This window comes from Uranotaenia lowii, chromosome 1 (assembly GCF_029784155.1).
Source record: "Uranotaenia lowii strain MFRU-FL chromosome 1, ASM2978415v1, whole genome shotgun sequence".
NCBI classification, from domain to species: Eukaryota; Metazoa; Arthropoda; class Insecta; order Diptera; family Culicidae; genus Uranotaenia; species Uranotaenia lowii.
Window position 1 is genome coordinate 194871658 of NC_073691.1, and position 20586 is coordinate 194892243.

At 40.5% G+C, this 20586-nt stretch overlaps 1 protein-coding gene and 1 long non-coding RNA gene across 4 annotated transcripts in view; one reads left to right on the forward strand and one right to left on the reverse strand.

Moving 5' to 3' along the window:
• LOC129742230 (uncharacterized) overlaps positions 1-20586 on the forward strand; it is a 107251-nt gene that overhangs the window by 18646 nt on the left and 68019 nt on the right. Inside the window, exon 8 of one of the 3 annotated variants that reach the window (XM_055734124.1) lies at positions 14230-15348. The exons of 1 other annotated variant lie outside the window; for it this stretch is intronic. In XM_055734124.1, coding sequence (XP_055590099.1) covers positions 14230-15308 — 1079 coding nt within the window. In that variant the 3' untranslated portion in view covers positions 15309-15348. Of the gene's footprint in view, positions 1-10837; positions 13086-14229; positions 15349-20586 lie in introns of those variants that run through there. One more of the 3 variants, XM_055734111.1, reaches the window with a different exon arrangement.
• On the reverse strand, positions 18333-20566 carry LOC129742332 (uncharacterized). Its single transcript, XR_008736526.1, has 2 exons — positions 19798-20566; positions 18333-19735 (listed from the first exon to the last, which is right to left on the reverse strand). It is a non-coding gene; the product is annotated as an uncharacterized LOC129742332 (long non-coding RNA).

The following is a 20586-nucleotide window of genomic DNA, read 5'->3' on the forward strand; positions in this document are numbered from 1 at the left end:
TGTATCTCAGCACAGAATCATCTGAAGCCAAAAAATCAGAGCAAAATATTTTTAATAGATGTTTTTCTGGACCCCAACGATTTTTTTTAACTTAAAAAAAATTTTATGAAATTTTTGTGGTTGTTTGAAGTAAAAACTACGATTTTTCACGAAAAAATCCGCCATTTTTTATCTGTAAAATCTCCCCTAAGTAAAAAAAAAGAAAATCGTTGGGGTTCGGTATTTTATATGTAAAAAATATGCTCCAAATTTGAAAAGAACCGGTGAAGTAGTTTTCAAATGACGATGTCCACTGACTTTAAAAATGTGCTTTCGAAAAAAAACGCGTTTGAAATTTCTGCTCAAGAATTCTTGCAGTATTAGATAAGAGGAGATAAAGGCCTATAATTTCTACAGTTTTGCTTCGATTGACTTGAAAATTTGACACAACGTCCTTAAAATGTTTTACAATAAGAAAATGAAAAAAAAATCGATTTTTGAAAATGTTAGACCCTACTCACCCCTTAACATCACGAGCGGGAATGTAAACGCGATATTCGATTGCAAATTATGCACAGGAAAAATCATTTAGTTGCTTCAAAACAATCAGCTGTTTTTGCTCCATCGGCTGAGGAGTAATTCAGTGGGAGGTTTGATCTATTGAGATCTTGAGCGAAGTAAACCATTCATTTAACCTTCGGCATTCCGTTGATGGAATCATATGTTTGTCTAGTGGAATGTGGAGAGTTCTCGAACAGTCTAAGTCATTAGGTCCTATTTAGAAGATGGAAGACAACAAGTTCCTGGTCGAGTAGCTACGCATCGGCGGATATGAATCTTGGCGATTCAAGGTGGAAATGCTGTTGATTTTTTATGAAACGGCTCATAATGCTGTTGGTGCGCGAAAATCCCTGGGAGATCGCCCTTGAACCTCTGACGGAAGCGTGGATAGAAGGAGGCGCCAAAACACCAACCATGATCGTTTCGCTGATAGACGACAGTCAGCATCCGCTTGCCATGAAAGCCGAAATCGTTTTTCAAAAGTCCCATCGTTGCGTTATCAAATTTGGTGGGCTGTTCCAGCTTGCCACTAACCGAGAGCGTGGGCAACACGTGTGACGTAATCCGAAAGTGTGAGTTGAACGTGCAGTGCTTGCCAAAAACATCCAGAAGCGACGTCCTCCAGCAGTTGTGGAATCCAAATCAAGTCGAGGTGACGCTACTCCAGCAAAGATTCTGGAATCCGAAATATCATCATATCTGGCAATTGTGCTGGAATCAGATGGTATCTTGGTTGAGGAGCCAAATTTTCAAAGCAGCGCAACATCGATCAATTTCGACAATTTGGTGCAACAGGTGACGTTCCGAACTCAGCTCACGGTGGCAAGATTTGAGATTTGACAGCAAATCATAAGCTCGGCCATCTGATCAAGTATTTTGTTCTAAGCTTCTTCGGCTAATCCATAACACTTTTTATCAGGTATTGATTGGTGCAAGCTATAGGAGTTCATAACGTCGAACCACGAATTTATAATATCGATTACTTCGGCCAACAACCGCCGTAGTGTGGCTAAGAAGTTCTGCTGCTAAGCGAACATTTTGTTTTTCTGGGCCCTCAGCTGTGATGTGTTTCAAACTCAATTCGAACATAGAGTTAAATTCTACATTTTTAACACCCCCTTCAGTTTTACTCAAAGGCGAATTCAAGGTCGACGCCTTTTTTATCAGTTCAACCAAAAAAAATATTTCGTGATCAGTTTTCCTGAACAATATGCATAATTAAGTGTTCCTTGCAGATGGTTCCTTTCATTTTAAAAGTTATAAATACCTTTGTAATAGAATCCGTGCTTCACCAACCAAGTCCTTACGAGTTGCAACAAATGGGGTCCATCGGGGAAAAAGTACATGTCGTCTTTTGTGACGGGGTGTTGGATAGAAGTTTTTTTGTAACGTGGCTTATATTGGCTTGTTTCCACAGAGACAAGTTGCCTCCACAATCATGGACGACTGCTGCCACTGTGAATCCAATCGAGTGCAATTGACTAGTAACATCGTTGAGAATCTCTAAGGTCATTGGGCAATCAAAATCTGCAAATACAGGTGTTTTCCATTTGGAAAACAGACCCCGTATCGAGATAGCTTGCATTTCCTTATGCGGACCCACAATTTGGTCGTTCCTTGTGTCCATTTCTGTGGGATAGAGGAGAAGGAATCATGGCAAATGTTCAATAAAGTCAAACAACGCAACTGGCACCACTATTTGCCAGCATCGTTAGACCTGTCATGATTGATATGCTTCTCGCTCAAACCCTCTCCTTCTCCCCAATGCACATTTCGCGGCAGATCCAATCCATCGTCAGTTGGTTAGTATGCCGTGCGCCAGAACGGTTATGCGCCTCTGCGGCTCCGTGAACATCCGAAGAGACGACGATCGGACAAGGAAAACCTGAACTGTCCTCCGATAGACTCCGGAGCAGGTCCCACATTTTGGCGACCGTGACAGGACGGGAAATCATAGTTTGGATTTCCCAATTCCTGGAAGTGAGGAAACTAGTGAAGTGTACGACGCCAGTGAAATGTTTTTGCAAAATGGCGGTCAGCAGTAAAACAAAAAAAAATTGTGCAAGTGACGAGAAAATTGCACATGATACCAGATTGTTGGTGTTTCCCAAGTTCGGCTGATACCGACTTAGGTAAGAAAAAAACCGGCGGATACCGGTATAGAAATTTCCATAGTTCGGCGGATACCGACTATGGGTGGAAAAACCGGCGGATACCGGTATAGAAATTTTCATAGTTCGGCGGATACCGACTATGGGTTGAAAAACCGGCGGATACCGGTATAGATATTGCCATAGTTCGGCGGATACCGACTATGGGACGAAAAACCGGCGGATACCGGTATTGAAATTGCCATATTCCGGCTGGTACCAGCTATGGCTACGAATATCCGGCGGATACCGGTATGAAAATCTCCGTGGTTTCGGCGGATACCGATCATGGGTTGGAGGAGAAAGCCACCTATACGGATAAGAAGGCTCAACAGATCGGCGGATACCGATTTAAAATATAGAAGAAACTGGATGATACCGGTGAAAAGGACCTTATAGCTCGGTGGATACCGACTTTGGATGAAAGAAAAAATCGGCGGACTCCGGTACCTTAATTTTGAAAGTTCGGTGGATACCGACTTCGGATTTAAAAATGGATACATGGTAGTTCGATACCGACTGTGGATTGATAGATTGAATCAAGTGTATTTATTTGTGAGGCTGCCGTGCACAAAGCGATTAAACTACCTGACTATGGGTTGAAAAATGTCGATAAATTATGAAAGATGGTAGCTCGGTGGATTCCAACTCTGGATCACATAAATCCGTGGAAGAATGGTAAAAAAAGGAATAAAATAGAGAAACTGAATGACAATCTACTTAAGTTAACGAAATCGACTATTTCGAATACTGTTGAATTAGGAAAAAAATGAACATATACGATGCATACTTGCTCACGTGTGTTGATGGGAGTAAGAAAAAAAAAATTACCCAAAAAAAAAAATTAGTACAGAAAAGGACAGCAAGCAGAAGAACATGGTTGTTTTTGGGGTTAATTTTCCCAAAGGCCAGAATTTTACCACTAATACTACTAATGTCAAGTAGGACTATAGTTGAGCTATTGAATTGAAAATAAATTGAAAAAAAAACGGAAAACTATGACAATACTACGGCGAACAATAAAAACTGATTTCGATTTCAGCGGATATTGTGTGAACAATGTTATGTGAACGCACTATAACTTTTGGCGGAAACTAAAAGTCTAGAAAGTCATAAATGAAGTTTGGAGATGTGTAAAGGTAATAGTTCCGATTTGAATATAAACAATGTGATCGATATTGAATGAATTCTGTTCTCGTCAAATCATTTAGCCGTAGAATTTTCAGTAAGTTGAGACTGCCTAAAGATTTGTTGTGGTAAACCTCGAAAAATCGATTCAATTGAGAGTTGCAAAACCAAAATTTAAAAATAAAAATTGTATAAGAAGATAAGAAAATTTCAAACATTAATGATTTTAAGTTAACGATGAAGTACTGAGTGAAAAGCTTTTTAAATCAAGTTGATTCCATAAATCGATTAATTGAAGTCTTTGGATCCGTCTCGAGAATATTTGTATGTGAAAGAGTGATATAACGAACACTCAAGTTTGTTCAAAGCATTTTGTTAGAAACGGATTATGAGACCATAGGATATTGTAGTAATAATAGAAAAATAGGAAGGATCTGTCAGTTAGCAAAGCCAGAGTTTATAAACGGTAACACCAACGAAAAAAACTGGAAAAATAATGAACTATTATGGCGTAAAATGGAGTCTGCAAGCTGGAATCAGAATCTCAAAACTAAGTATGCGGTTGGCATTCTGATGACTCAGGTTTGCATTTGAAATTTTATTAACTCCGAGACTGAGTGAATCTTAGTTAGAGATACAAATTTGACATTCAAGAAAGATACTTGAGTGTAATTTTCTTATATAATAGCAAAAATTAAATTAGTCTAAGATCCGAGTTGTGAACATTAACCTCAAATAGTAAATTTGAATTTGAAAACTTTTCGAAACTAATCAGTTCAATTAGCACAATTTCTTAAGGCTGTAAGAAAAACTAAACCTTGACTGGTCTTGATGAAGACACTCCCGGTTGACAAAAAGCAAAATAAAGTAAAAGGGTAATTATAAAACCGAGAGGAAAGAAAGAGAACAAGTAGTCGAGTAAAAATGTCTCATGGCAAGAAATAAGACACACGAGACGAAAAAAACAAACACCAGTTTGAATTAACTTGCACATTATAAACAACTTCCCACAAAAGCTTTTGTAAAACTAGACGAAAAAAAAACAGGAAGTTCGATCGATTAAGATTTTCTCAAATTCAGCAAATTTTTTATCTATGTCCTGACTTTATGTGATACCGCAATACTTTGTTGAATGTTGTCATTGTTTTTACGAAACATTATGACTAATGCAAAGCTATTGTCATGAAGAAAAAATACAATTTGTTTGTTTTAAAATGGAGAAGAGGGAAGATGTGGGATAGAGGAGAAGGAATCATGGCAAATGTTCAATAAAGTCAAACAACGCAACTGGCACCACTATTTGCCAGCATCGTTAGACCTGTCATGATTGATATGCTTCTCGCTCAAACCCTCTCCTTCTCCCCAATGCACATTTCGCGGCAGATCCAATCCATCGTCAGTTGGTTAGTATGCCGTGCGCCAGAACGGTTATGCGCCTCTGCGGCTCCGTGAACATCCGAAGAGACGACGATCGGACAAGGAAAACCTGAACTGTCCTCCGATAGACTCCGGAGCAGGTCCCACAATTTCAACAGAGTTTTTGACGGCCATCTCATCATATGCCAAGACTGCCACTCGCTCTCAAGACGTCATGTGTTTCCCAGTCGCTTCGAGTACTGATAACACATCCTTCAGTACACCACTTCGCATGTGCATTGGGCAAAGGAATTTTCATCTCTTTTCTGACTATCTCGTACGCTGGCTGACTGTGGTATCTGGTAATAACATAATGATTTTATGAATCAGTGATATGATAAGCTTCAAAAAGATATTTTAAGACAAAGTAATATCGGAGGTAACATCCTGGTCATCGTTTTACCAAAGTTATTTTTAACAAAGCGATCATACCTTAGTGAAAATGCTGTCATGATCTCCTCGGACGTCCAACTTTCTTTTTGCATCCCAAAATCAAATCGGTTTGATTTTTTGTAAAAACTTTTGCAAAAACTTCATTTACTTCTTTTTTGATCAACTGTTCTGGAACACGCACAAGCTCTTTGTTGGATTTCCGCAACAAGTCTATCTGCCTTTCCTGCGCTTTCAACTCCAACGCATACTTACGATGGAGAAACTTAATTTTAGCATACTTTTGTTTCTCCTAGAATAAAGTATTGAATGAATATTGATGATAGTGGCTTATTTATAAGTTTTACCCGTGTACGTAAAGAGCTAATTGTTTTCCGCTGATCAATGATTATCTGTTGTAACGCAGTTTTTGTAAGCGTCTTCGGTACTGAAATGGTTTTGGTCAGTGTGTTCGTCTCCATCTCGATCGCCTTACAGATTAACTCGAGACCATCGAAGTTCATATCTGCAGGTGTAGACAGTACCGGATCAAAAGCGATTTCGTGCAACGGTTGGTCAGAAACAGTATTATTCGCAAGACGACTCGGATTACTTTGACGATTTGTTTCGACCGGGTCAGCACTGTGGATCGCAGTGCAAAGCAGGTCAAGTCCATATAAGTTTGCTGATTGAGGAAACGATGACTCTTCGGTGCCGGTGTTCTTCAACGACAAATCAAATATACTACTGTCGTCGTGCTCAGGGTTCACATTCGACGTCGCTTCTTACCCAGACACATCGGCGCGTATTCCTAGCGGTTCATCATCCATGGCCACCTCACAAAGCAACGATTGGTTAGAAACAGTATTGTTCGCAAGACTACTCGGATTACTTTCACGACTTGTGTCGACCGGGTCAGCACTGTGGATCGCAGTTAACAGCAGGTCAAGTCCACATAAGTTTGCTGATTGAGGAAACGATGACTCTTCGATGCCGGTGTTCTTCAACGACAAATCAAATATCCCACTGTCGTCGTGATCAGGGTTTACATTTGCATTTCTCTGTAGAAGTTCTTCGACCATTTGCTTCCGGTTCCGCACTTTAGCTCTGATGGATCGAGCAGACTCAGTTGGAGGGCAACGAATGGATGGCAAAGCTGAGAGAAAAAACGAAACATAAAGAATATTGCGATAATGGCCTAAGTTAGAAATACTTACCAGATTTTATAAGAACCCTCCTTGCGATTTCCATATAAACATTGACAACCTCCGTCAATTCGAAATGCTGGGAGCACACGTTTATGCCGGATCCATCCTTACGGCCACAGAACGCGAGCCTTTTTTTTGCGTTTCGCGGGTTCCATCGGTAGCTGCTGAAAACTCACTGCTCTATTTTGCTTCTTAGCGTCGACCTGCGAAATTTTGCAGGATTTTATGCAGCACTTGGTCATTTTTTCCTTAAACAAAAGTTATCTAAATCAAAAACTCTTCCGTAATTGCAACCCAAACAACTCTTATGACGTCATTGATGCGAATCAGACCGCATTGCACGCATACCAGTCTGAAGATACTGATGTATTTGTGACAGCATCAAAATATCTCCGCACCTTATGTAAAGCTCATGGGGTACAGAAAGCTGCCATGGTTAGAGCACCACTGTAAACCGGGGATCTTGAAGTCACCAATGGCAAGTATGCCGTCTTCTGGAGCGCAGAAGGAGCTTACTTCGCAGATGCAGCGTGAAAACGACTCAGCGAGGACAACATCTCTTGAGCTATCGGGTGGCAGGTACAGTACGCATAAGTACAGTTTTCGATCTACACGATCAATGCGATTCCATACAAGATCGCACCAGGAATTATCATCGGTGAGCTGCGTTGGGAGATTCGACCTCACGGCAAGTAACACACTAGTTTTTTTGCTGTTACGGGCACTACGGTAACACTGCCTAATCAGGGTCGAAGATCTGACTTGATAGTGTGCGGTAATTAGGCCATGTTTCTGTGTAGGCGATGACCTCATAGCAGGAACACGAAGCCGCAAACAGGTAGTCGCTCAAGCAGGAATTTATACCCCCGACATTCTTGTAGTAAAGGGTTATGGAACGAACTCAGGACCGGGACGACTTATGACGCTGGCTGGAAACAGCGCGACTGAGTTAAAGGGCTCAGGGTTCTCTGAAGTGCCTAGATCGCTGCATCCTCGTGCAGAAACTCCAGTAGAATTGGAGAGGTTCTTGTTGGGCGGATTGTTGTCAAAGTGATACTGGCAGGAGAACTGTTGATCATAGTAATCGAGAAATATTAAAAATAGTGTTTCGGCAAGAGGATGACTGGACAAGGCGGATCGAATGGCCAACAAGCGCGAAGCGGGGCACTTTCGAGGACACCGATGTCCAGCGGGAACGGCCAGCAAGCGAATTTCTCAGGAAGCAGTCAAGCGGGAAGCGAAACGATTGCGAGAGCGCAGATTGCAGGTGGCAGCATTTCCCTACCTTTGTGGGAGCGATTGCGTGGCCAAGAAAATTACAGCTCTTGGTCATTTGCAATGAAAATGGTGCTCATCCGTGAAGGAACATGGGCAGCGATTACGACGGAAGAACCATCCCAGCAATTGTCGGAACGGGCTCTGGCAACCATATGTCTGAGTATCGAGCCAATCAATTACAGCTTGGTACAGAACGCGCAGACAGCTAAAGATGCGTGGAATGGCCTGAAAGCAGCGTTTCAAGAAACCGGATATCTTCGGGAATCTGGCCTTCTTCGGCAGATGACCGGGATACGGATAGTGGATTGTGAATCGTTCGAGGTGTACGTCAATTCGCTGACGACCACGAGGCACAAGCTAGCTGAGATCGGGTTCGAAGTCAACGACCGGTGGATGTCGAACATTCTTCTGATGGAACTTCCGAAGCAGTATGAACCAATGGTGATGGGTCTCGAGGCGTCAGGAATCAACATGACGGCGGACACTATACGAGCAAAGATTTCGCAGGACGTCAAGTGGCCGGATGATGATGCGACGAGTTGCGAGAGGGCGTTTTATGGTAATCATCGAAGTCAACCGAAAAAGATTACGAGCGGTAAGCCAGACAAGTCAGCTATCGTGTGCTATAGGTGCAACCAGAATAGGCATTACGCTGTCGAGTGTACACAGAAACCGGACAGGCACTCTTCATTCATGGTGCGGAAACGTTGTGCGAAATCGAACAATCCCTGGATTTTTGATTCCGGTTCTTCATCACACATGTGTAACAACACAACACTCCGAGCAGATGTCTTAGGTGAGTGTAGCATTTTAAACATAAAAGAAGTTATGTGCATTCCAGATTTGGCGACGAATCTATTGTCTATAAGCCAGATTTGTAGTTTCGGACATCGAGTTGTGTTCACGAGAGATTCGTGCACGGTTTCCAACTCCAAAGACGAAGTCATTGCGATTAGTGATCAGCAAGATGGCCTCTACAAACTTCGTCGGTATGGCAAAGACGTTGCATATGCGGCAAAGCCAAAAGAAGATTTGGCATGGTGGCACAGAAAGATGGGGCATTTGCCACCCCCCACAGTGAAGCGTCGGCCGCGGGAAGCTAAGTCAGAAGCAGAAATTTTCGACGGTCATTCAACTGGGACGAAAGGCTGTCGCATCCACAATCCCCACAAGCAGATACAAATATTGGAAAAGGGTCCGAAAAGAGGAGGCAGATAAAATGGTAAAGCCAGATTCAAGGGTCGTTAATCCGGGTGTTCCGTTATCCGGAGAGGTCAACAAAGCAGTTTTCGGCAACAAGTCCGAGCTTGACGATATTATTGGCTCAAGGAGAAAACCATTGAACTATACCAAGTCGAGTCAACTAATCGAATGTCGGAAACTATCACCAAGGCGGTTCCGGTACAGAAACTACAAAAAGTCAGGTCCTTCCATGGAATTCAAGAATTCTCGATTAAAGGGGGGATGTTGATCATAGTAATCGAGAAATATTAAAAATAGATCAAAGCAGTCCTTTTTGCATTTGAATAAAACTCACTCTTGTTTAGTATCTCGTTGAAACCACTCGCGTTTTCACTTACTCTCCGTTATTTTTCCATAAAGAACACTTTCCAGTCACTGTTGGTACGACTGGAACCCAAAATAGCGTCACGTAGTGGGGAAGTTCCAAAGGACAAGTAATACTTGCCTGTCGATGCAGGATGGAGAACCTCTTCGCCGCAATCGACATCAGGGCCGGGACGACTGATGCCGCTGGCTGGAATTAGCGCGACTGAGCCGATGGGCTCTGAGGTCTCCAAAAGACCTGATGCGTTGCGTCCCGGTGGAGAACCTGATAAGGTCAGCAGTCCACACGAATCAGTCATATCACCGTTGTCGATGCGAGAGGAAGATAGAAGGAAGTCGTGGTCACCTGTACAGGTTTCTTGAACCGGAGGAGTCCTCAAATTCTCGAAACAATACACCGGCTGGCCAGGTTCTCGCATCTAATGCCATGGATTTCAGGCTAAGGTCCACGCAGACTTTGAATGACACTGACTTGAGGAGAGACAAGTTGTCTTTCTTTACCAGCAGGTGAGCCTCGGTAGAATCGCAAGAAGAAACCAACTTTTCAAGAAAAGTTTAGTAAGATGAAGATTGTTGAAACATTTTCAAGCAGAACTGAATGTCGACCGCCAGGATGTAGGAAAGTTTAAAAATTGTATAAATCTTCAATGTCAGCAATTACGAGGCTTCTACAAACGAACCAAAGGTTGAATAACAAATCAATAACAACAAATCAGTAAAGTTGACGATTTTGGTTTGTTGACAGTAGATTTGCATTTTGTTTTTCTAAATCAATAAACATATTGTCGACAAAAAAGTATAATTCTGGAGAGTAAATTAAGTACTTCTTCACTTTAGAAGACTTGTTTTTTTGGTTTTAATTCTTGCAAGAATCTTCCAAAGCTTCTTTTATGGGCTTTCTTGGTTTTCACTAAACTAATTTGCCAAAAGCATTTGCTTCTCATTAAAATTGCTTGTAGGTGTAGTTTTTTATCAACAATAACCATTTATTTACAAACTCTATTTTGAATACAAAAACCATTCTTATATATAGCTGAAAATCGCGCTTTAAAATGCCTCCAATGGCGTGAACTGTTTTAAAAACATAATAATTTTCAATAGTTTGTGAGGTCAAACCCATTTACCAGAAGTTATTATTTAGGGCCGTTACATTTGCTTCATGTTTTTTGAACATCTTTGCAGATTTCGTGAGGAACGATACGCAATTAGACAAGAAAAATGTCATTAAAATTGGTGATTGGTTGTTGGTGGAGCCAACGAATTCTGCGAAAACGCTTTCCAGAGCGCAAAAGAAAAAACTGGCCCGGAAAGAAGCATTACGTTTGAAAGAACAAACGGAGAAAAAGTCCTGTGAACCACCGAAGAAGCAAGCGCGATTGCAGCTGGGTGAAAATGATCTCCAACTCCAGAAAAATCGAGGTTTAGTTGCAAACCCATCGGTTCCTCAGATCAATCCCGCGATCGCTAGTACGATTATAAATTCAGCTTTGCTTTTTCATAATCGCTACCCCGGAAGTTTGAAGTTATCTAATTTATTCAGTGATACACTCATCAACACTTTGGCATCTGTCGGTAAAACGCCAAATAACCCACCATCGTCTCCGAGCAACAAAAATCAGCCTCCATCTCAACAGAAGACAGTTTCTCCAGTTCAAAAATCAAAGGATAAAACAGATAAAAGCTCAACAATTATAAGTGAGACTCAAGCTCATTCTGAAACGAATGAAACAGAAAATCGGAAGCAAAGTTCAGCTGCAAACTGTTTCGAGCCTTTCGACCGTAGTGCAGTTAATGCTCAGAATCAATTCAATAAGTTTCAACAGCAAGCTCAGCCTTTAAATCGAGCTCCATACAGTTATTGGAACCAAGGCCAACCTTCGAATCGAGGGCCAATTAATTCTTGTGATCAAAGTCCAAACAGAGATGGGAACCGATTCGGGCCACAGGGAGAAGGAGAGAATAATTCGTGGAACCTTAATCAACCCTTCTATCAAGGACCAGACAGTTATCGCAACCAAGATGTAGGTCCTAACAGAAATTGGAATCAAGGCGGGCCCCACTATCGAGGTATTGATAATTCTCGGAACTTTGACCGGCCTTTCTATCAAAGTTCGAATAGTAATTGGAACCAAAATGGGCCACCGAATACGAATAATTCTTGGAGTTATTGGAATCATGATCAGTCGTCCAGCTCTTGGAGTCCAGGAAATAACTTTGGTCAACAACAGCCGTTTGGAAACATGAACGCGTTCCAACAACAAAACCGACCATTCCATCAAGGAAATTTTCCTGCTCCTCAAGGAAATCCTTATGGCCGCACTCCTACAGATTTACCACCATGGCGTCGCCAATCTTTCTGTCAAAACAATTCAGAAAATGATATGTCGGAAAAGGTCAAACTTCAGCTACGACTAATGGGTTTGCCGGAAGATTAGTTTGAATGCGATTCTGAAACCATTCTGAAAGTTTGATTTCACCTCTTTTTATTTTTTTTTTTAATTATTACTATGTTAATAATCGTCTGTGAGACGGACTGCATCTGTACCGTTTTCAGTACAAAAAAAATACCAGACGTATCTGAGTACGAATGTAAAAATTAGAGTTAATGCCCTTAATAAAAATTGAAGACTCGAAGTGCATTATCAACCTTTTTTTCCACGAAACATCCTTCTACAGCGGTTTTTCGATAAAAAAACTACTATCAACAGTGTGTGATATTCACCACAGTTCTTATCCTTTCGAGTTTGTCTGTCAGATCTTCACGTGGGAATATCAGCCCTACAGATCATCGTCATCATATCCTTTCCCTTCCTTCTTACTGTGCTATTGAACACACGCTTAGCTGCTCCCTTTTCCCGTCGTTAAGTATACTCTTCATTTAATCCTTTTAAACCCGAGCGATCCGAATGGATATCCGAAACAGTACACTGATAGATTATCTACGAATTGAGGATTGACCCGAGAACAACAGCAGCAAAAGGTACGCAAGGGTACTCGAGGCCGACCAACATCCAACTATCAACAGAATGGAGAAAAATGATCGACTGGAATTCTCTTAAACCCTCTCTAAACTTCCTTCTTCCCCTCGTGACTATTGGCCGAGATAGTAAGGAACAATACGCAGGGCTAACAAAATCTGTCCTTCTAACGTTTCCCAATGAAATCTCATTCTTAGAACCGGCGAAAGCACATAGAAATTCGAAGTAAAACGAAGCATGGAATATGAGGTAAGTTCACATATGAACTTCTAGTGAGTTCGAACGTTGATGTGAATTTAAAATTCTACATAGTTAGAAATTTGACAATGATTCATATTCAAGGGTGGAAATCTCGAAATGGAAACGCAACTCTCCCCCTTCTCAGACTTCTATTTTTTTTTTAAACAATAAAGGTAAGATAAGACGTTGAACAACTGTTAATCTACTCCGGTGAAATAACTGACTCAGCATTGATCACTCCTTTTTATTATCTTTAGGATCTACCTACCTACCTACCTAAGGGCCCGGCGCCAATTGACCGATGCATAAGGCTGAGATAAAGATCTCCACTGCTGGCGATCCGAAGCCAGCGTCTTCACTTGCTGCCAGCTAAGGTTTTCGTCAACTGTGCGGATTTCAGCGACTAGACTACAACGCCCCGAGATTCTGGGCCTGCCTCTTCTTCGATGCCCATCTGGATTCCAGTCAAGCGCCTCTCTGCAAATCTCGTTTTCATCTCTTCGCAGCGTGTGCCCAATCCATCTCCACTTGAGACCATCAGGCGTAATCTGGCTGCCAAGATACTGCAAGCACCCCACTTTCTCAACCTGTTGTCCAGCTACTACAAAGTTGGAAGGATTTTCTGTGTTGATTTCCATCGACTTGGTCTTGCCGACATTAGACTCTACAGCTGAATAAACTCACTCTGACGAGCTGTCATGGGTCTACTCTTTTTTGGAAACGTGGGACAGCTGCATCTCATTCAGAACTCAGAATGTCATTATTTCAGCAGTTTTCGGTAAGTTTATCGAATGTTTCTGACCGTTTATTGAGATAACTTTTTTTTTAAATTATCTTTACAGGTTGAGCTACAAAGCACTTAGCGCGTTAATGTACAAGGCTGCCAAAAACCAGGGTTTTTTCTTGCTTGTCAAATCTACATCTGCGTTTTATGGACACTCTCACAAAATTTGGGCATCTGGTGACCTCCAAGAGATAGAACGGTGATATTTCTACATATTTTTAAGCCGAAGGATATAGCTATAGGGTAAGCTAAAAAAGATTTTAAGCGAACAATTTTTTAAGGTTTTTTCGACGTATATTCGTTTGATGAAAAAATCCTTGTCAAACCTAAACTTCTTTATTTTTTCTGTAGGAATGATAAACAGAACTGTAGCTGCGTTGAAGTTATCTAAGAAAAACAATTCTTAAGCTATTGGGCTGGTGTTTCAATGAATACGTAAGATTTCGAGAAGTTTTTATTGATTTGAAAAAAAATGCTTTGAAATAGTTGAATATCATTTCACAATTTCGAAAATAATACATAAGACAATCAACAAAAAAAAAAAGAGTATTCAAATGTTCTTACCCTTCCAGATTTGATGCAAACTTCAGAATCAGCCAAAAAAGACGAACCCGCTAACGACAACAGCGATTTTACATTGCCTCCAAAAGTTGAAAATCCCAAAAATTGTGGCACGAAAAAACGGAAACCCAATGCCAAAAAGAAACCAAAAGCAACTGAACCGGTTAAAATGGAAACGACAAAACAATCGATACGACCTCAAAACGCGCAGCAGCAGAGGCAAGGCCATTTCAGCAATAACCAACAACCCACTGACATTCTAAACTTTCTGATGAGCTCTTTGGCAATGCCTTCAGGCGTGCAAAGAAACAACCCAACGCCACCATCTCTGGGTTCCGGAGTAAATCAACGCATGTACCAATTACAGCAGCGTAGTCCCCTTAACGATCGACTATCGCAAGATCTCTATAATCAATATCCAGGTCCTGGCTACAGTGCTAACTCTAATGTGTACAACCAATCGAATCGATTCAACTCAAACGGTGGTCTTGGACTTCGTTTGGATAATTGTTTCGAATATTCAAACCGCACAACTCGCGATGATTACAGAAATCACTTTGCAAATCGTTTTTCGGGAGGGCAAAATAGCAACCTTTACAGTGCCCAAAATCGATCAAACGACGATCGGAGATACGGATTCTTCAACTTTCACGATAATTCACCCTCCAATATTCCGGTGGATGAATTCATAACGCATGAACAGGAAGAAATCAAACGACGACTCAATCAACTTGATCGGCAATTGATCTGCTCGGTTGAATCCATGCGGTATTATGGTGACGATCCTTTGCAAAGATGGGCAACAAGAAACCAGAAGTATGGCACTATTTATAAGAACAATGGCGATGTGCTGTACATTCCAGAGCCGGAAACAGAAGGGTATAACCAGCAAACCAAAAAGAAAAAAAGAAACCAAAAGAAAAAATCCTCCAAACAAAAGCATCAAGATTTGTTTGCTGATCTAGACATCGTACCAATAAGAAAAGATCAATCCCCGTCACCTGAGGCAAAGGCTGGCGGAACGGATGATGAGAAGGATGAAGATGATTTCATCGATAAGTTTAATGCGGCGTGGCCTGCGGAAGACTAAGCGTTTACATGTGAATGGTGAGAAATAAATTATTTTCAACTACCCTGACGTTTAATGTCAATTCTGAAGAATCCTTGCGAGCAACGACACGGTCAAAGGGTAAGTTTTTCTATGTTGTCGTTAGTTTTGCATATTTATATGAAATCCAGGCGAAATAGATGCCAATATCACAATTTTTTGTTGATAAATTTAACTGATGTTAGAAAAAAAACCCATCTTCTCGTTACTGCGCGATGACTGACAAGCACAGAACCGATTTCCTCAAATTTGGTCTTGATAAATTTCTTGAAGTGTCTAGTTTTAGTTTGAAGTTGCGACTAAACTCTTCAGAACTTGTTAGTACCTATGTACTGTTGTTGGAAGCACTTTGGGCAGTAGAAAGCATGGACTTGAGGGTAGAACTTGGAATACTTTATTTTACTTTTAGAACAAGTTAACTCCTGTTGGGGAGAAGTGGTAGAAATTTTGACACTTTAAGCACATTTTGAAAACTTTACCATGTAAAAACATTTCAAGATCTGCGGCCTTCTAGGTTTTATACAACACGTGTTGTATTTTCGCATGCTGTGATGCAAAACTAGCTCGATTTCTATCACATACGGCTGAAATAGAAACAGTGTTGTAAAAAAATTCAACGCCAAAGATCTTGAAAACATTTCAGCATGGTGAAATTTTCAAAATGTGCTTCAAGTGTCAAAATTTCTACAGATTTTTCCCAACACGAGTGAACTTGCTCTTATAACTTGCTTTTATACTAAAGTTTACTAGTTGTTTACATATAATAAACACACATCATTGCATTAATCTCATCGATTGTTTCGATGAGACGAATCTCAACACTGCTCCTCAGCAAGATTTCAAACAGCTAAAAACTGTACGTTTGTCGAAAAACGAGAAATGTACTTATTTTGGCAAAAAGAAACCTGATGACTTTTTTTTTTGGTCGTCAGGTAGAATTTTCTTTTATCCGCAGAATCCCTTTAATTTTTCGATAATCCGTAGAAAATCAGTAGGAAATGATGAAAATCCGTAGAAGTGCTAATAATCCGTAGACATCTGGCAACACTGTCCTCAACACACGCATTCCGTAGTCTTCTAACTGCCTCCGGCGGCTCTTCCTGAAGATGGGGTTGCTCCTCTTCAACGCACGCACCGGACCTCATTCGTTGCCTTCATTGCACAACGCTCTCACCCCTGTTGCAGCTCGACGACCTTCTGGCTTCCGGCTTGACAATCTACCAGTGGCTCCAGCCAGACTTGTAAACCATCGACATTTTCTCTGACAGTCGTACAGCCTGCTTTTATCAGTGATGTTATTGTCAAACGATATTCGTGCTATGACAAACGAAAAATATGATTTGATGGTCAAACGACCCACTTTCCCGACAGTTTACGACGTCGCCTGTTTTTTCCACACAGCAGGACCTACAGATTCAATAAGAAAATGCCATCCTTCACTCTCTCCTGTGGAATGAAAGTCAAACGACTAACCACTACAAAGATCCAAATTTCATTTGACATTTTTTGTTGCTCTCCGATCACACTGAAGCGCTCTCCATGATTATCAAGAACGATGTGTTGTGGATGTCTCAAAAAAGTTCAAACGATGGGGACCACTTACAAGACTGACTCCAGCCCGTCGATCTTCCATGATTCCTGGGTCGACGATCCGGCAACCTCCACCTAGCTCCGATCCGATGACTTACCAGCTAAATTCTGGTCTTGGATCCCTTGCTCGAAGTTTACTCCTGTACCTCGACGCCTTTTTTGAGGCCTGACGCAACCCAATGGTTCCAGCCCGACGACCTCCACTTGACTTACCGTTCCGACGACCTCTATGGCACCGGCTTGACGACCTTCCATGGTGACCCGCTCGTAAGTCCTCCAGTGACTCCTAGTTCGACGACCACCACCTGTTTCCTGATTTGACAACGTTCCGTGATACCGGCCAGCCAACCTCCCATGGCTTTGCGGTACGACGTCCTACCAGTGGATCTGGCACGACGACTGCTTTTTTGTCTCAGCCCAGCTACATTCCATTGCACCGGTCCGACGATCTACCAGTGGCTTCGGTCCGACGACCTTTTTGGTTCCGGCACGATGCTCTTATTTTGGCCCGGCGCCTCACCAATGGCACGACGACCTTCCGCTGGCTTCCGACTCGCCGACCTTTCAAGGATCCGACCTTCCATGGCAACTGTCCGACCAAACCTTCTGTTCCCATCGTGTTAGAATTTGGTGAATCAAAGTTGGTTGAAAAACCACCCTTAGCCCTCATAGACACCATAGAAATCATCGTAGAAGCCTGTGTGCTAATTGAGGGAAAAGCGCTCTCTTCTCGACGAACCAGCGATCATAGCAGACGTGCTAGCCAGAATGTTCATACATAAAACCTGAAAATATTGGTCCCAGCCTGAACATTTAAAAAAAAATCAAATCCCGAAGATAAAAATAAATAAAGTTTAAAATATTAAATGATAATTTGATAATTTTTTCCGATAATTGAACCAGTTAAAACTGTAATAGATGGAAATTTTTTCATCTTTTGTATTCGAAATTTCTGAAGCTTACGATCCTAAATAACTCGTTTTCTGGATTCTACGCAATATAGATTGTATGCAATTTTCCCACACAAAAATTTGTGTAGAATTTGTCCTAATTTATTGAAAATTTGAATTATTTTTTATTATATTTCCACTCCCCTAACCTGTGGATGTCTCAAATCCAAGTGTCTCACATGTCAAACATGTAATAAAATCCATTGGTGGAATCTAAGAGACTAACCAGCCTACCAGCTTCTTCAAACAGGTATTCCTATACTTTCTCCCTTAGTTGTAAATTCCTCTTGAACATTCCAACAAATTATTCAATATTTGCACTTACCCCCTCTTAGCTTCGACAATGTGCCCTTATATATCCCCATTTCGCTTTTTGTATCTACATTAGGTACTCCATACGCCCAACTGGGCTCAGGAGTCTGACTAAGAGCCGAAAGAAAATTTCGAAGCAATGAAAGCTCACCAGTCGAATGTATGTAACTATTTTGTATTTTATATTTGTATCCTCATGAAACTGTTTTGATAAAAGTTATAACTTACCGTCAATATCAACGGGATTATCGGAAAAGGAACTGAAAATATAAGAACGAAAATACTCTTCAGAGTTCAACAATAGTTGAGGTATAGCCCAATGTTCGGAAACTTCCCTGGTGGTGTTTTATGTCTGGCGATCCTTGCCTTGCCATATCATAAAGCCGGATGAAAGTTCTGCATACAAATAATAGTAAAGTTAAAAAGTTGTACTGAAAAAAACAAAATAAACTGTTGAAATTTTCTAAAAAAAGAAAAATATCACTCGGCTCCTTAGGCCTCACAGCGCAAACAAGCTTTCGAAAGAAAAATAAATGATTTATGGAAAAACCAATCCCTCATTTCACTTTCGAAATCGCAACCTGATGTATGTAATTGAATTATACAAGCAAAAGTCTACTTACCGTATATGTGATAAAATATCCAACGATGATTCTTATCCTATACTATTCTCTTATTTACTACTTTTACTTAATGTATTTTTCTTCCGGAAAGCATCTTTATCAATCAATGTGTCAATCAACAGAACATTATTTGCATGCCAGCCAATTAGTTTTTGAATCAGCATTGCTATAGATAGTCCTAACTTTTCTTATGCTACTGTTGGTTGCTAATGTTATTCTTTTCGTGTGTCGGCTATTCTTTTTAAAAAGCACTGCCCATGTTTTAAATAACTCTTCTACTGTGGCGCATAAGAGCAACCCGCATAAACCAGGATTGTAACCAAACGTTTTCTAAAACAGTCCTATAACTATTTAATGAAGCGTAGATAGAATGTTAAACAAACGATTCTGGAAATTGTAAAATACATTGCTTGAATCGTGAGTTTTGAATTGACGTTATTTTTAATATGTCGTTAGGTTATGTAATTGTTAAAAACGGTTAAAACATTCATATGGAGGAACTGTTCTACAGACAGTTGTGATAACGTCTAAAAACCGATGATGGAAAACATATTAAGGCAGTCAAACTGTTACCTTTACAGTTTTTCTTAAAGTAATCTTTTACCTAAACAGTAACCCAAACGATTCGTAACAGCATTCGTTCAACACTACCCAGAACCGTACGTGAATGGCACTCACACACATACATAGAAAGACATGTTTTTGAGAATTTTCGGATGTTTGATTTATTGAACCATTTTTTTCACACCATTTTTATTAAATTTTCACACTTGCAATATGAGACGCGATTACGAAAACTTTTTCGATGATTCTTGGAGGGGTCGCTAACGACGATTCTACACGGTGTTGAATAAAGCGAAAGGAACCATCGTAGATCTAACGCTGCTCTTTGCCAGGAAGCCACCGTCGCCCGGGTGATGATTATGCGGGGAAACTAAAATATTTGTCAATTGTAGTCATTTGTAATGCAGAATATACGTATGAATTATTACTTACATGATTTTCCGTCGTCCATCGTGTGTTCTGCTGCACACCGGTTCAATTAAAAGGGTTGTTTCCCCGAAACATTTGCCGTAATCGCCTACGACAATCCTCGCAGAAGCTGTAAAAAAAAATCTTCACCAACAAATGAGTGTGCTCCTTTGTTGGTGTTGATTCTGTCAAATTAGCTAGTGGTGCCAGTTAGACTGATCTTTTGAAATTATTCATACTTTAGATGTTGTACTTTTTTTTATCCATAATCGTTTTGAATTAGAAAAGTTCACATTAAAGAGACTATAATTTACTATAGACCAAGGAATATTTAAAGAAGGTAGTGCCATGACAGCTCTGCTCTAGTATTGGTACATACGGCGACGTCACAATCACGAAAAATCTTCTGATTTACAAGGAAACTTACATTTTTCGTCGATAGCTCGAACGATCTTCTGGAAATTTTCCACTTTGTAAGCATGCTATTATAGAATGATTCTTTTTCTTCAAAATTGGTACTGAAAAAGTTGGATTTTCTAGTAATTTTTTCTATAAATTAAACTTTTGAAGTTCGATAAAATGCTGAATTTTCCCAACCCAAATTTGCGAAACTTGAGATCAGTTCACAATATTCCATAAAAATGTTCAAGTCTGTTAAGTTTAGTTTCTTATTACAAAAAGTGATCAAAAAACAACTATTACGTGCTAATTTACCAACAAAAACACATTATTTTAACTGGTATTTTATTAAACTGAGTTAACAATCATTACTGATGTTAAATGTTGTACTTAAGAATTGTATATAATAAACCG